Source organism: Hippoglossus stenolepis, chromosome 5 (genome assembly GCF_022539355.2).
Source record: "Hippoglossus stenolepis isolate QCI-W04-F060 chromosome 5, HSTE1.2, whole genome shotgun sequence".
Taxonomy (NCBI): domain Eukaryota; kingdom Metazoa; phylum Chordata; class Actinopteri; order Pleuronectiformes; family Pleuronectidae; genus Hippoglossus; species Hippoglossus stenolepis.
Window position 1 is genome coordinate 14,981,791 of NC_061487.1, and position 15,906 is coordinate 14,997,696.

The following is a 15,906-nucleotide window of genomic DNA, read 5'->3' on the forward strand; positions in this document are numbered from 1 at the left end:
ATAAAAACAGGGATTTGCCTTCGTTAGACATCTCACACACTTAACCCCCAAAGGAGAGACTTGTTGGTGGTGTTGCCAAGGACATGTCAACCTCCTCAGAATTGATCCCAGAGTTCAAAGCTTTTTATCCTTCACTAAAGCATATACTTTGGACACTTGTGGTGTAATTAAATTGGGCAAATGCTTACAAGATAGTTAGTACTGTTCTCTATAATTTCCCCCCATTATAAAAAGATAATAGAAAAGAAAACACAAAGAGAAAGGTTAAAGGTTATAACTTTAACTTACAGCTTTGACCTCAAAGGGTCGTAATGTCACTTAAGCTTCTTCCAGACATGTGTTGGAGGGAGCCCATATGAACATTAACTGCGAGCGAGTGGACATGATGATGATGTTTCTAAAACGCGACAGGCGCAAAAGTGAAAAAAACATAAAGAATAAAAATATCTCGGAATGAAAAGAAGATGCCGGATGCCGATGAAGATGTCAACTGGGAAAGACGAGATTCAAGAGCTTTTGGTGTTTGTCTCAATGCTGTAAAGAAAAATTCATGCTCTCCACAGAGGAATTCATACGACATGTCCTGCTTGCTCTACCCTTACGCCTCCCCTCGCCTGAAAGTTCTGGACATTTTCCTGTTGTTGTAGACGTGTCTGACTCAGTCTGTAAAAGACAAACTCAGGAAAATGTCCGGATCCAATTTTCTGGACATTTTGCTGACTTCAACATAAGTTACCCAATATTTGAATCCATTCAGAACTTTAGAGTCAATGTGTCATTTGGTTGTTTATTGAAAACAGTTCATAGGAAACTTATATCTCCTTTAATATGACTTCACCAGATCCGTTGTTATCCATCTCAAAGCCCTGCGCCTCCATTTTGATCCTCTGTGAAAGGTAACTCGTGTAGCGATGTGATTGATCTCTGTTAATTCATACTTCTTTTTAGCATAATAGTCTTTTATCTTTCCTCTTCAAAGTAAAAGTTCTCTCTTCTGTTGAGATTGTTGTTAATATATTATGATCCCACATCGCTTAATATTGCATTACCCCTTATTTTAACAATACCGTATATACAGTGACAGAAGTCCCACGATAATTGTTCATATGAAACTACTTCATTATGCTGTAATGCACAGTATAGTAATGAGAGCTCCTGCATTTTTCTCTCAATATTGAAATGTACTCTGTCATAGTGTTATTCTGTTTTCTCCTCCTCTCATCTTTTGCCCATCTACATTTTTCCCGTATCTCCATGTTCGCAGCGACTTCTCTTCTTGCTCTTTGCTCCTTCCCTCTTGTATCTGTCAGCCTGCTAAGTATCGTGTGTAGTTAAACAGGATGATTTGTTGTCACGGAGTCATCTGTCACCAAAAAGCTAAATGAAGAAGTGAGAGTGTGAGCGACGCTGTCTTCGTCTGTAATGAATTATGCAGTGGGTCAGTGGGGCCTCTGTTTTGGTTACAGTCGACAGCACAAACACGGACCTCAGGTAGTACACTCATCAGTCCTGCTGTTTCTCACCATATGGAGTCAATGAACTGGGACACTCCTCCTCCTCCTCCTCTCTCTATCTCTCTCTCACACACACATACACACACACACGCCTGCAGACACAGTTTCATGGTAATACAGTACATAGATAGACAGATGATCCAGATTTATCATGTAAAAGCAGTCTGCTATTTAACAATCAATTAGGATAGATAGATAGATAGATAGATAGATAGATAGATAGATAGATAGACAATTATGACCATCTACCTGTATTATTACTGGATATAATAAAAATAGATCTTCATAATTGTATTTTTTCTTATAATTTAATATATAAAATAAAATCAGGATAACTATCAATAAATGTCTAGAGTTTATTTTTATTCCTGTGTGTGTGTGTGTGTGTGTGTGTGTGTGTGTGTGTGTGTGTGTGTGTGTGTGTGTGTGTGTGTGTGTGTGTGTGTGTGTGTGTGTGTGTGTGTGTGTGTGTGTGTGTGTGTGTGTGTGTGTGTGTGTGTGTGTGTGTGTGTGTGTGTGTGTATAAAACTCCTGGTCCAGCCTCCAGAACCTGACCCCATCTGATGGCCACATTGTGAAACTGCTGCCTCCTCTGAGTATCTGCGGAGTTCGGTGCATGTCTGAAAAGCAGCTTTACTGTTAAATCTCCTGAGAGAAATGAAGAGCAGTCCAAAAAGTAAATTTCTTATTTTTATTTATTTATAGATTTATTACATTTTTTAAAAAATATTTAAAAAATCCCTCAGGACTGCGCTGGTCAATATTTATCCTCTTTTATGTCTGGCCTCGGTGTTTAATTGGACGAAACTGTTCGCAGACAAATTAAATTAGACGTTCCCGCCTCCGCTCAATTGAGATATCTGTTACAGATGATGTGCCGTATAATGAATGCCTAATTTATGTAATTAGACCATTAAGCATAATCCGAGCATATGCTGCAAAAGCCCCGAGGTCTATTCTTCCAGGTAGCTCCGCTCCCTCTGATGTCACCCATGAAACAACTAATGGAGTGGGCTGTGATGGAGGACTCTCATCCTCGCCGTTTGATAGAGTCAACAACGAACACAATCACCATGTTGTCATCTCATCGTCAACAATAAAAGAGAAGACACATAGAGGTACATGTTTTTTTATTTTACGCTGAAAAATCCATGTTCAGGGGCGCGGAGTTACGTGAAGATGGCCTTTATGTGAGCGTCCCGTCATATGGGCTGAATCTGCCGTAGAGGAGCTTCTTGTGAGAGCCCTCTGTCTGCTAATTAATTGTCATTCTGCTGAATATTCATACCTCATCATCAGCGCGTCCTTAATTGCACCGTAAAACATCTCTGGGGGCTGAAATCACCACGGACTTAATTAGAAGCACAGGCCTATTGGTGGGGTTGTGGAGAGTCACAGTGTGCAGCAGCAGACAAGACTGAACCATGCACACACACACACACACACACACACACACACACACCGCTGCGATGTGTTTAACACCGAGGCCAGGCACATAACAAATCCCTTTAAAACCTACACGCTGGCCCGCTGTAATCATAATCTTCCGTGAACACAGTTGAAACATCTCAAAGGGGGAAATTTGCGCTCATAATTAACCGAAATAAAAAAAAAATATCGTCTGAAGAAAGTACGGGTTATTGTGTGTGCCGCATTGTCTGATTTAAATACAGAATGGTTGAATTCATATTACTACAAAAAAAACGAAAATATAGATTTTCTGGCGTCAAAAAAAATAACATTTAAAAAAAAAAATGACTGCCACTCTCTTAACTGTGCAATATTCATTCTGTCTGTGCAATACAACAATTCATGTGCAATCCATTCACTGTACATATTCTCACACTGTACATATTTTTCTTGTTTATACACTGTATATATTAGTTTTTATTCCAATACATATCATTATATATTTTTTTATATTCCATACACTTAAGTATTATTATCCTTACACGTCAGTATTGCATGTTGCTGATGCCTATTTCTGACTCTTGCTCCTGTGATATTGCAAATGTCCCCATTTTGGGACTAATAAAGGATCTTATCTGATCTTATCTTCAATATAAGTGTGATCGATATTGGGACTATTTATTTATAAATCCATTTCCACATTCAAACATGAGCTCAGCCCTTAAATAAATGTTTTCTTGCGTAATAAGATTCTCCCTCAGCTTTAAATTTCTCTTAATCGTTCCCTGAATAGCACCCTCCTCCTCCTCCTCCTCCTCCTCCTCCTCCTCCTTCTCCTCTATCTCTCCCTCTCTCCATCCCTCTCTCCCTGCGCAGGTCTGGGTGGCAGCATATCTCAACTCGATCCACTGTGACAATATTGTTTGGCTATCATTCGCTGCTTTAGGATGAATGGCATCGATCCTCTTTTAACAACATTTGTTTCCCATTGTGCTCGGGGATGCAGCAGAGGAGGGCAGACGTGTGAAAGTGGCTGTTTGATTCTCGTTTTCATCCCCGTGACCTCAGCCTTTGTGTCTCGTCACCCTGGGAATGTCACGCCTCACTACTCTACTTTAAGATGTTTCAGAAAGTGCCCTTTGTTTTCGCTCCTCTCTCTCCCTCTCTTTTTTTTTTTTTTTTTTTAAAAAGCTCTCACAAAATTGTTGGAGCCCCCCACCCTCCACCCCTCCTGCTATAAAGGATACTTCAGTCTGAGGCACGGTTCACAAGTGCAATGCAATTTGGCTTATCCCAACCTTTGTTCGGGTTTCTACAAATGACCAAACATAGTGCAGACTTGATCTACTGCTGCTTGAACTCAGGAGTTTGGGAGCAGCTACAGAAAAAAAGAGAAGCCCCCCCCCCCTATTCAGATTCAGAGTCATGGTGGTATTTTCAGTGTGCGCATTCGACAGGGACAAAAGGCCGACCAATATCCCATAACCCTGGAGCTCAAAAAGCCACACTGTCAGTGTGTGAGGGAAGAAAAACTCTCACTTCTCCTCTGTGGCTCGGCTGGTTAACGCCAGTGCTGCAGGTTAACTTGCATGACGCACGGTGGCGTAAAAAAAAAGAAGAAAAAAGAGGCCAACGTGGAGAAATAAAAGCGGCAACGATTTGACATTTCGAGGAGAAGTTTTAAAACTAAAAAGCATAACAGTCTGATGACATCCAAATGATTTGTGCACGCCTCAATAAAATATTTACAGCTGCAGTTTTATCACCGCTGCCTGCTCCGTACCTGCTTTACGCGCGGACATATTAATCTGAGTGAGAGCCGATAATATAATGCGTTTAGTTCGAAATGAATGGCTGCACGGATGGGCAGGGTGTCAGAAGACGTTTGGCACTTGGCAGTGTGTTGTCATTATCCGCCGGTGTTTGAGATGGGTCGACTGGGCCACTTCCTTTCGGACAAAACCTTTTCAGCGCAACATTAATGGGAAATGACAGGTGTTAAAAGCCACTCAGCAGGAAAACATAATGAAACTGATCCCTGGAAGTTTTTTTAATGTGACTTTTTCCTATTTTTATTATAACATTTAACCTCCCATACTATGTACAATTTCGGCATATGCACATTTAATATTATCAGATAGTTTTTTTTCCCTTCTTTTTTTAGTTTTGACTCAGGGGTTTTGGATTCCGAACAGTCCTCGTTCAGCTCTTCCTCATCCCGCTCCTTGTTTCTGGGTGAAAATAGCTCGGTGTCCCCCGCGATGCGATTCTTTTCGTAATCCGTCAGACTGGTGATGGGGCGCATTGTGGATTTATGGGGAGAAATTAGCATAAATTATGAGCAAATCTGCGTGTGCGTGTGTGTGGTCCGGGCATTGCGAACCCTCCAAGCGGAAAGGTGGCCCTGGCCAAAAGCTTGAATGGCAATAGCTCAAAATAGGCTTCCCATTTGGTTTTCACATTCATATAATTGACTTATGGATATTTTATACAGTTTTCACCACCCCGTCCTCAAGGGTTTATTTGCATTTCTGAAGTACTTTTGAATGTTCTTTACATAAACACAATAGACCTGATTGCCTCATGAAGTTTCAGTTTGAACAGCATTGTTTGTATTGTGTTGATTTTTTTTCTTTTTCTTCTTTCCATATCGTCTACTTCCTTCACTGAGCTCTGGGCAAAATTAGCTGAGAAAAACTAATAGTGGGCTCATCAACAAACTTGCTCAGGGCAATTTATTTTATGTGGCCTGTGCATTTCATTTACAAGATTAGAATGCATCTTTTCAGCATCTTAGCATTTTTCATTCAAGCCCACATCATTAAAAAAACAGCGTGAAATTCACAATAAAACACTATTTTGTAAAACTGCACTCATCACACACACAACTGCGCAAAAAAAAGGATATTTTAATAAATCAATATCTAGGTAAAATACAATAAACATCCTTCTCAGCTGCAGCAAACATTTGAAATAAATATATTTTTTACAGTTACAGAATATAATCGGGGTACAATACGCCGAAAAATGTCCACCTTCACCCACATCCCATATTTTAAGAAGAGCTGCAAAGTCCGCTGAAGAAGTGTTAGCGCATACCTTCACACACTGAGTGCCATCGCAGTTCAATTCCGGCTGCCGAGCCTTTTCACCCCTTTTTCTGTCTTCAAATGGAAATGATTTCCATTGGCCCAAGGTGTCCATGTAAATAGGTGTAAATGAAACCAGATTATGCCTTCCTCCCAGCCCCCTCCTCCCATGGCAATTGTCATGTGATAGCAAAGAGGTGGCACATTAATGGAGCGCCCCTACAGGGGTCTTTTCTGCTCATGTCACTACATAAAACTATCAGATGGTTAGAGGAAGGCCATGGAGGCATCCACTTAGCTCGTCTTATCAAGGACGCCAAATGAAGTCTATTCAACTCTGCTAGCGGGACAAGCTGACTTACTTTGCAAGAAAGACTTACAGCAGCCGTCACTCCATAAATGTGCACCATCCGCCCGCCTGCACACAGCAGAGGCGCACAACTTGGCTGCTTTACGCACGACGCAGCTCCGGCTTCGCCTGAACCGAAACTTTCTCCAGTGGCTGTTTTCATGAAGAGCATCCAGCTTTCACCAAGGAATTAAGGGAGACTACTTTTTTTTATTGCTTTTCTTAAAAATCATCGAGGATGCCTCGTCCGGGGAGAAACACGTACAGCGACCAGAAGCCACCGTACTCCTACATCTCCCTCACCGCCATGGCGATCCAGAGCTGCCCGGAGAAAATGCTGCCACTCAGTGAAATATACAAGTTCATCATGGATAGATTCCCTTACTACAGGGAAAACACCCAGCGATGGCAGAACTCCCTGAGACACAACCTGTCCTTTAACGACTGCTTCATCAAAATCCCCCGGCGCCCAGACCAGCCAGGTAAGGGAAGTTTCTGGGCACTGCACCCCAGCTGCGGGGACATGTTTGAGAATGGAAGTTTCTTGAGACGCCGCAAAAGGTTCAAAGTGTTGGGTGTGTCCGATCACCTGGCCCCCAGTAAGCAGTCGGAGGCTGCCCATTACCTCCAGCAGCAAGCCAAGCTGAGGCTCAGCGCCCTGGCAGCCACTGGCACACACCTGCCCCAGATGTCAACCTACAACCTCGGAGTGTCCCAGACGTCAACTTTTAAACACCCGTTCGCCATCGAGAACATCATCGCCAGAGAGTACAAGGTCCCGGGGAGCCTGGCGTTCTCCACCATGCAGTCCATGTCCGCCGGGTACCCGCTGCACAACCAGCTGACGACAGCCTGGCCCCACATGTACAACACCAGCGTGATTGACACGTCGGGCCAGATCTCCATGGCGAGCAGCGACTACACCGCCTACGGCATGCCCATCAAGTCCCTGTGTCACGGGGGACAGTCGTTACCGGCCATCCCGGTGCCAATCAAGCCCACCCCGACCAGCATGGCCGGTTTCTCGGCGCTACCTCCACACATCCCCGCGTTCCTATCAAACTCTCCGCAGTCTCTGAGCCCGACGTCTCCACAGACCGCGACGAGCCAAAGCAGCCCCGCGACCCCGAGCGAGACTCTGACGAGCCCGTCCACACTGCAGTCTGTGGCCGTGCACTGACCACATGAGCCCGGACACTGAACGAACTGCCGACCGGCTCCCAGGCCCCTCTACCAAACCCAAAGTTTATATTTTCTGTCGTCGGAAACTATCAAGGCGAGTTGCAGTTGCATATTGATTTATTTGTGTATGTGTTGAATGTGCGCTTTAAACTTGTGTCATATGGAGTCCAGCACAGAATCGCACAGCGAAGTATTTGCTCTTGAAAATATAAATTATTTGATAATTCTATTTTTCAGTTGATTGTGAAACGTGAGTGTTGAAAGTGGAGCCACTGAGGGGACTTGGTTTTGGGCACCATCCATTCTGATTACAGCTCCCGTGGCAATTTCTTTATTCTGTTTTATCTAACAGCAAAACTTTTGCACCGTTTCTGTGTGACCACTGTAATGTCAATGAAACTGTTGTTTGCTTTTACTACTGGAATGATGGCTAAGGGAAATACCAAATAGGAGTAGGATTTAGATTTGTTCTTGCCATCCCTGTACAAAAAAAAAATAGAAAGCAAACTGAGTTATCAAATCTTTTCGAAATTGAAAAGTATTATTGTGAGACGTCCTCAAAATGCAAGATGTGAATATTGCAAATAAGTGATTCCGAAATGTTGTAAAATGCACTTTTTAGTTTTACGTTTTAGATATCTATTTTCCAGAAAATGTTCTGTGAAGCATTTAATTTAAAAGGCTGTGGTGACCATGTGTTTCAGATGCTGTACATTTGTACTTTTTTTTTAGGTAAAGCATGCATTCTAAAAAAAAATTGTGTTGTTATACTGATGTTGTTATTGATGTTGTTTTTGTTTGTTTTTGTTTTTTTTGCAAGCATGCGTGCTTTCGAAAAGTGTGCAAACAGTCTGCATTTATGAATTGGAAAAAAAAAATGGTCATCGAAATATTTTCTCATTAAAAGTGAATCAAACAATCAAAAATGCTTCTGAAGATTTTATCTAAGACAATGTCACGTGCTGTTTGTTATTATTACTTGTTCTTGATTGTTGTTCTTATTAGTACATGTCTCTGATAACACACTATTTATTTGGAAGGTTTCTGAAATCAATATTACCCATAAACATATAATAATAATAATAATAATAATAATAATAATAATAATAATAATAATAATAATAATGAGGATGATAATAATGATGGTTGTTTCTTCGATGCAAACCTGTATGATTTCAGAGTGAGAGTCGCAGTGAGAGGAGTGGGTCCATTAGAATGCATGGAGTTGCGATGCCATGGTCACAGCGCAGACAACCGGGCTCATTCATCAAGCTGCAGGCTTAACACAATTAAGCCCAACAATAAACATTAAGAAAAGCAACACACTGTGTTTAAAAAATATATATTGTTACATATTCCAAATGTCACAGAAAGAAATCAAACAAGAGTCGTGTTTAGTGTTTTTCTGTCAGTGCAACCTTATGCTTTCTTATTTTATTCCTTTCCTCCTAAAAGCGAAATACATTATAGCTTTTCTTTTTAATTTTGTTTTCAGAGGCTAAAATAATTTTAAAAAAGGCGCTCTTCATCTGCCTCCCTGTAGAAAGCAACAGCCTATTTCGGGGTATTAAACAAATACATTAGAATTCCGTCACTTTATACAATCCAGTAGAACAAATAAAGGGTCTCGGGCCACTTCATTCTCCCTCATTCACTTGAATTGAAAGAGTAAAGAATGGCAAACTTAGACTGGGCCACCAATGTAGATTTAGCCTTTTTTCAGCAAGACAAAAAGACTGATTTTTCACAAACACATTGCTGACTGGGGAACTAGGAAACGAGCTGGGAGACCCTTTTGGAATTTAAATCCACCCCTCCCCCACGGACTGTTTGTACAACACTGTTAGTTTTTTTTTCCTTCTCTTTCTCCCCATTTGTGTGTGTTACATTAATTCGGACTCTGGATGATTACATTAATTCAAACTGCAACGCCAGATTAGAAGCTTTAATTTGAAATCAGATTTTATTTACATGAACAATTACATTAAAATCCCTTTAACGAACATATTTAACTTTTTTGGCACTGAGCACATTGGCACAGCTAAGCCAATTAACATTTGAGTCACGAAAGATTAAAAAAAACGTAACATGAATACAGTTTTATTTGTTTATTTTTTCTTTTTATTTGGATTTCAGTGTACTTCACATTGTCTCATTCGATATGTATTGCACTGTAAAGTAAATTGTTTATGTAATATACAGATAAATGTATGAGAACAACATGTGAATAAGAGGTAATTCTTTGTCAATTAATATTAGAATGTGAAATGTAAAAAATAGCTGGATTAGATGCATGGTGTGCTTCACAGAGAGAGACAAATCAGATGGCATCATTTTAACAGCAACGTGCAGTCTATAATTATGTTTAAAGACAGAGTGCATGGTGCTGAATGAAATATAAAAAATAATAATAATCAAATGTTGCAAATTAGTGGTTTGAAGTCAGTCAGGAGAAGCATTAGGACTTTGTTTAAAAAAATAAAATAAATAAACACTCTCAACTTTCCCTGACCAAGTGATATAATGAATTGAACCCTTCAGAGACACAACAAAACCACTTGTATAATAATGTTACAGGTGGGGGAGAAGGTCAACACTGAAAACTCACATCTGACAGACATGAGGTCGAAATAAAGTGTCTGGAAATATCATTTTCTCTCAATAAAAACTAGACCTGTTGTGACACAGCAAATGTTTTTATCTGCAAACACGACCACAAAGTTTTTCATCTTACAATTTCCAGCTTCGCTTCTATTCCACTGTAAGAATAAAAATCAGTTCTAACCCTTTTAGATGATATTTCTTCACCGCTCGGTAGCATCTGATCCGAGTCTACGTTGTCCTTGTTCTCTCAACTATGTTCCAGTAAGACAAAGAAGAAGGTCATCTTAGGCAGGGGATGAAATATAGACACATGCAAAACCCCAATGTTGTAGTTTAATTAAAATAATTCATTAAAGCCGAGGCCCTAGGTAATTAGCATGTATAATTTATGATTTGCTTAATGCATGCAGGCAGTGGCCTCTGCAATAAACTCAACTTAACCTCGAGTAGGCAACTGATATGGACAGGGTGCTGTTATTTACTATGTGTTTATTGTTTGGATATTTGTCAAGACGAAGGGTTTCATAAAAACCTGGCCGTTATCCGGCTTCCATTGCACACAAACAACTTATTTGTTTATGTGTTTATCTTGTGGATTTATGCTCACTCACAAGAGTAGGTGAGGGAAAGATATTGGGAATTGCCCTCACTTTTTGTCAGTTTTTTGGGAGGATACTGTATGTTCACAGTCATCCTGCAGGTCACTGGATTTGAATAACTTAGTTAAATAGTTTATTTTGGTTCTTTGAGTTGACAGAATGAGGACGTGGACACGAGGTAGCTCTTCCTCTCTCCCGCAGCACGCTGTCAAGCACCGACTTTTAAAAGAAGCAGAATAATCAGCGATAGACAAAAACTTGCATTAATTATGCTCCGCAAATGTGTCAATCTTTGACAAGCCTCTGACATTTGAGAACATGGCTAGTGGCTATGTTACAGGATTTCTTGCAAGTATATGTGGTTTTTTATAAAAACAACAAAGTAAAACCAATATTTTCAAACGGAGCAGTGGACCATGGTAAACAGATTTATTTTAGCGGTAAATATAGCAACATGTCGCTCTACAAATGGCTGGAATGAAAATCCTTATAGTTACTACTTTTTACTATTGTAATGTCTTTTAAACTTGTGAATTTGAATAATTATTTGCAAATAATACAAAATTTCCCCCAAATAATGTTATTTTTCACTAGATTTTATAAAAGGTAATAAGACGTGGGAGTAAATTTCCGCCACACGCCTGTCCTGACAGAGCACATCATTATAAGAGTGTATGGTTAAATCATCAGTCATAATGTGTGACTTCCAGGCTAAATACATTACATGGCTGTGTCGGAGGGCAAAGGGCAGGTATAGTGGGCAGCTGGAGGCAGAGGCAGGGGAATGCAGCAGCATTCAAGGCTGCCTCAGCCAAACACCCATGTGTGCATGAAATTAGAGTGTCAACATCTGATTCATGCTGCTGTGTGGTGACTGTGAAACAAATTATGTCAGCGGGTGGCAGCAGCGAAATTCCACTGAGCTGCAGCAGACAGTGGCTACATGGAAGTTATTTCAGTCCATAGATTCTGTTTTATAAACTGTGTTGAAAGTTTTTTTTATAATGTAATACATTTAGAGGTTCTCAGCTCATACTCCAACTCCTCCAAAAAAAAGAGTGAAAATATATCTTTAAGAAATGTGTTCCCTATTGTTGAGCTGCAGACGGTGAAATTTCAAGCTCTTTAAAGCAAGTAGGTGTCGTAAAGAAGATCTAATGGCTCTAGGAAATGGGGTGATAATTGTTATTCAAGACAAGGATGCATATTGTCACAGACGGGATGTGAGGTGCAAATGAGAGAGCTCCCACTCTGCCACTGTCAGCAGCAAAACAAGGATAATGTACCAAAGGATTTCATGTTCGGGAAGTATTTCTATTATAATCCTCATTTCAATGCAGTTTTATCAGTATCGCACCAAATCACAAAAGATCATCTCAAAGCCCTTTACAGAGTGAAACCTTATAACACAGAGAGAAACCCAACAGTTCCCACAACGAGAAAAAGGAGAAAAAGTGAGAAAAACTCTGATAGAAAGAAAACTTCAAATAATAGGCTAATGATAATAATAATAAGATAGAATAATAATAAACTATGTATATATAACTTTTCTTGATTAAGTTACAAGGTGCTTAACAAAAAGAAAAAAGGAATTAAAAGCAGCAATTTAAGATAGAAAAAAAAGAAGATCATGAAACAAAGGGGAGTCAAATTAAGTTACATAAGAAAATCCAACATATAATTGTCAAATATTCATCAAAGCTTTCTGGTAGAAAGAAATACACTAAAGGTGTTTCCTGTTTCAAACAGCAATGGTCTAGTCACCATAGCCAGTCACTATAGCCCTGATCTAGGAATAACAAGCAGAGCTCCATATTAGTATGGAGCTCTGCTTGTAGTGAAGTGAATGGAAGTGAATGGCCTGGCACAATAAGTCCTCAATGTAGTTTGGAGTAAGGCCATTTAATGCTTTAAAAGTGATAAGTACAATTGTAAAATACAAGGCGACGGCCAGAGTTTTTTCAAGGAGTTTTAGAGAAGATTCTCCTCAGTCAGGAAGACAAAAGAGATGATAATTCTCAATTGAGGCACTTTAATTAAGCGCTGGGTCAATGTTTGTTCTCATCATGCATTCAAGAAGAAATGGACACAGATAAATAAATGTGCAGAGTTTACAGATCTCTCTGGTGTAACACAAACTTCACATGAGATATAGCTCACAAGGCATAATAGACTTCTGTCTTTCCTTACATGTCCGTAGAACGCGAGGGAAGTTTATAGCTTCTGCAGGAAGACATCAAGAGGTATACATGTGTAGAGTCCATTACCTTTTTTAACCTTAACTAATAAATCATCTTCCATGGGGCATACAGTATATCAGTCATGATAGATGTTACCCTCAAGAGTAATGTATGTATGTCTTCATGGATAGTCAAAGCAATATCTCAATAACACGAACAGACAACGAGTGCAAGTTGGCCACTATTCAGCAGTAATGTGTTTGTATCACTTGGTACCTGATAACATATGAGTAGCAGCGTTTTGCACCAGTTCAGCCACTGGTCAAAAAACCCACTAACATCTGGTTTATGTCTGCAATGGGAATGGATCCAATGGGCATTTATTCCTGGGTCCAACAAGTTTTTATTGGCTCTGATCAGCAATGATGAAAATGATAAACCTGGGTGACCGCGCTAATTTAGCAAGACAGCGGGGTGAGAGAGTCATGACGCACAAGGATAAGGAAAATAAAGAGCAGCATTTATTGGTTCCGGCTACGACCACCAGTGATGGAAAAGAGACAACCAGGTGAATATACTAATTTGGCAAGACAGTGAGATAAGAGAGTGCATCAGTCTTCAATGTGTTTGTGATGTCGATAAATATATACAATAAGAAGAAGAAGAAGAAGAAGAAGAAGAAGAAGAAGAAGAAGAAGAAGAAGAAGAAGAAGAAGAAGGCCTATAGCAGTATAATTAACTGCTTCAGGACTCACCTGAGCCAGCCCCGACTGTATAAGCTTTTATCAAAGAGGAAAGTTTTAAGCCCAACTGTAAATGTAGAGAAGGTGTCTGCCTCCCAAACCCAAACTGGGAGCTGGTTCCACAGGAGAGGAGCCTGCTAGTTGAAGGCTCTGGCTTCCATTTTATACTGTAGGAATCACAAGTAATCCTACAGAGCCTGAGGCAAAACAATCTATTGGGATAATAAGGTACTATGAGCTCCTTAAAATACATTGGAGCTTGGCTGTTAAGGGCTTTGTTTGTAAGGAGTGGGATTTTTTTTCAACCTCGATTTTACATGAAGTCAATGCAGAGAATATACAAAAAGTATCATCTCTACTTTTTGTTCCTGTTAGTACTCGCACTGCAGCGTTTTGGATCACGCAGTCCAGTTTGGAGGTAACAAATGCATGAACTTGTTTTTCAGCATTCTTCTAAGACATGGATGTCTCTAATTTTCACAATATTGCATAGGTGGAAAGAGGTTGTCCTAAATATTTTCTTACTGTTGGACTTGAGGCCAAGGTAATGCTATCCAAAGTAACTATGTGTTTAGATGATTGTTAGGTATTTGCACTGCGTCTCCTGTGTTCCCTTGAGTTCCGGCTGTTTTCCTCTTCCTTGTGTCTCAAGTTTGTCCCATGCACATCTGCCCCTGACCAACTCATCAATTCAACAAGCGCCTGAAACCCCTGCTCTTCACTGCACTCTTGGCCAGATCATATATTCACTATTGTGGTACAACACTACAGCGAAACACTTCTGAGTTATGTGTCCTAGTGTTTCTTTTTGCTCTTGCCAACAACAGTTTTTCCTGTGCTGTAGGTTTACCTCTGTCTGCTACCTGTGCCCTGCCCTCGCTAAGCTCTTGTCGTGTCTACAAGATCCAGCTGAGATCTGGAACCCTGAGTTTCACCTCCAGTTCCCTCGTTAAATAAGTTTTTTCTGGATTTAGAAGTTAAGTGCAGGTCATCCAAGTGTATATTTCTTTAAGACATTCCTGAACTTTTAATATCTTATCAATTTCATCCAGCTTTATAGATTAATGTAGCTGGGTGTCATCTGCATAGAAATTGAAGTTGTGCTCTCTGAAAATATTGTCCAACAGCATCCACTATATAGGCAGAAAAGTATTGGCCCCAGGACAGAACCATGTGGAACTCCTTGTTTAACTTGTGTGTGCATGGAGGAGTCCATGTTAACATGAACAAATTCCGGAAACATGTTTTACTCTCTGTCATAAAACCTTGTGGTTGATGGAGTCCTAAGATCTAGTAGGACACTTAACGATAATTTCTGAGGCCATCAGAGGATTCTTTTACCACATATCTTCATTCGTGTGCAAATGATCACATAATTGGTTTGCAACAAAACAGAATAAATAAAGAACTATCCAATCTTTGACTGCTAGGGATTTAGAATGACCTAATATCTTATTATCCACATTTCATTGTACTATTTGTTTTGTTCTGTTATGGTAGTTGTCTTAATTTTTCAGGTTTGGGGTTTACATTTAGTTTTGATTTGATTAGTTTAGGTGAAAATGGTCAGTTTCTATGTTGCTTTGGCTTGGATAAAAACATTTTGCAAATAGTAATCCCTCCTTTGTTGTTCTCATTGACATTTCTCCATAATTTCTTTCTTCTATTTTGTGAAATTAGTCTTAATCTGAGTAGTGTCTTAGAATACAGATCACCTTGTTGTACAGTGAAGCTCATAGAGGCAAATTTGTAGTTTGTCATTTTCAGCCATGTAAATAAAACAGACTTTACTTGAATAATACATTTACATATCTTTCTATCTGGATACTAGCTCCCCACAGAGACAGTCACTGGCATGTTTTCCATTTCCAGTTACAATATGTGATGCAACACTGTGTCGTCTCCGCACATGTAGATGGATCTCTTGTTATCGGCTCCTGAGTGTGAGCAAGTGTTGGGCAGGTTGAAACAGACAACCCATTGAAAACCATTCATCAAACTTCAGGCTCCAGCCCTGTCAACCTCCACCCATTACATCTGACATCTGACTTACACTTGCGTCTACTTCATTTCAATGTTAAAGTGATTTCATCAGAGTGTTAAAATCAGTGAGGTTTCGGAATTATTTTGTTGTGTCCAAATGAACGACGGTGAAGTTTATACATATTTATTCCTCAATGTTTAATATGGCATGCCTGTGAGGGGCGTGTTCTGAGAGCCAAAAGTGTCTGCTGTG

At 40.0% G+C, this 15,906-nt stretch overlaps 1 protein-coding gene across 1 annotated transcript; it reads left to right on the forward strand.

Moving 5' to 3' along the window:
- The first annotated feature begins 6,186 nt into the window (after positions 1-6,186).
- On the forward strand, positions 6,187-10,048 carry foxb1a (forkhead box B1a). The gene has a single exon (XM_035157200.2). The coding sequence runs from the start codon at positions 6,601-6,603 to the stop codon at positions 7,540-7,542; it is 942 nt and encodes a 313-aa protein (XP_035013091.1). The 5' UTR covers positions 6,187-6,600; the 3' UTR covers positions 7,543-10,048.
- The last annotated feature ends 5,858 nt before the right edge of the window (positions 10,049-15,906 follow it).

Coding starts and splice junctions, on each gene's coding strand:
- foxb1a (XM_035157200.2), top strand. CDS start 6,601: ATGCCTCGTCCGGGGAGAAACACGTACAGCGACCAGAAGCCACCGTAC.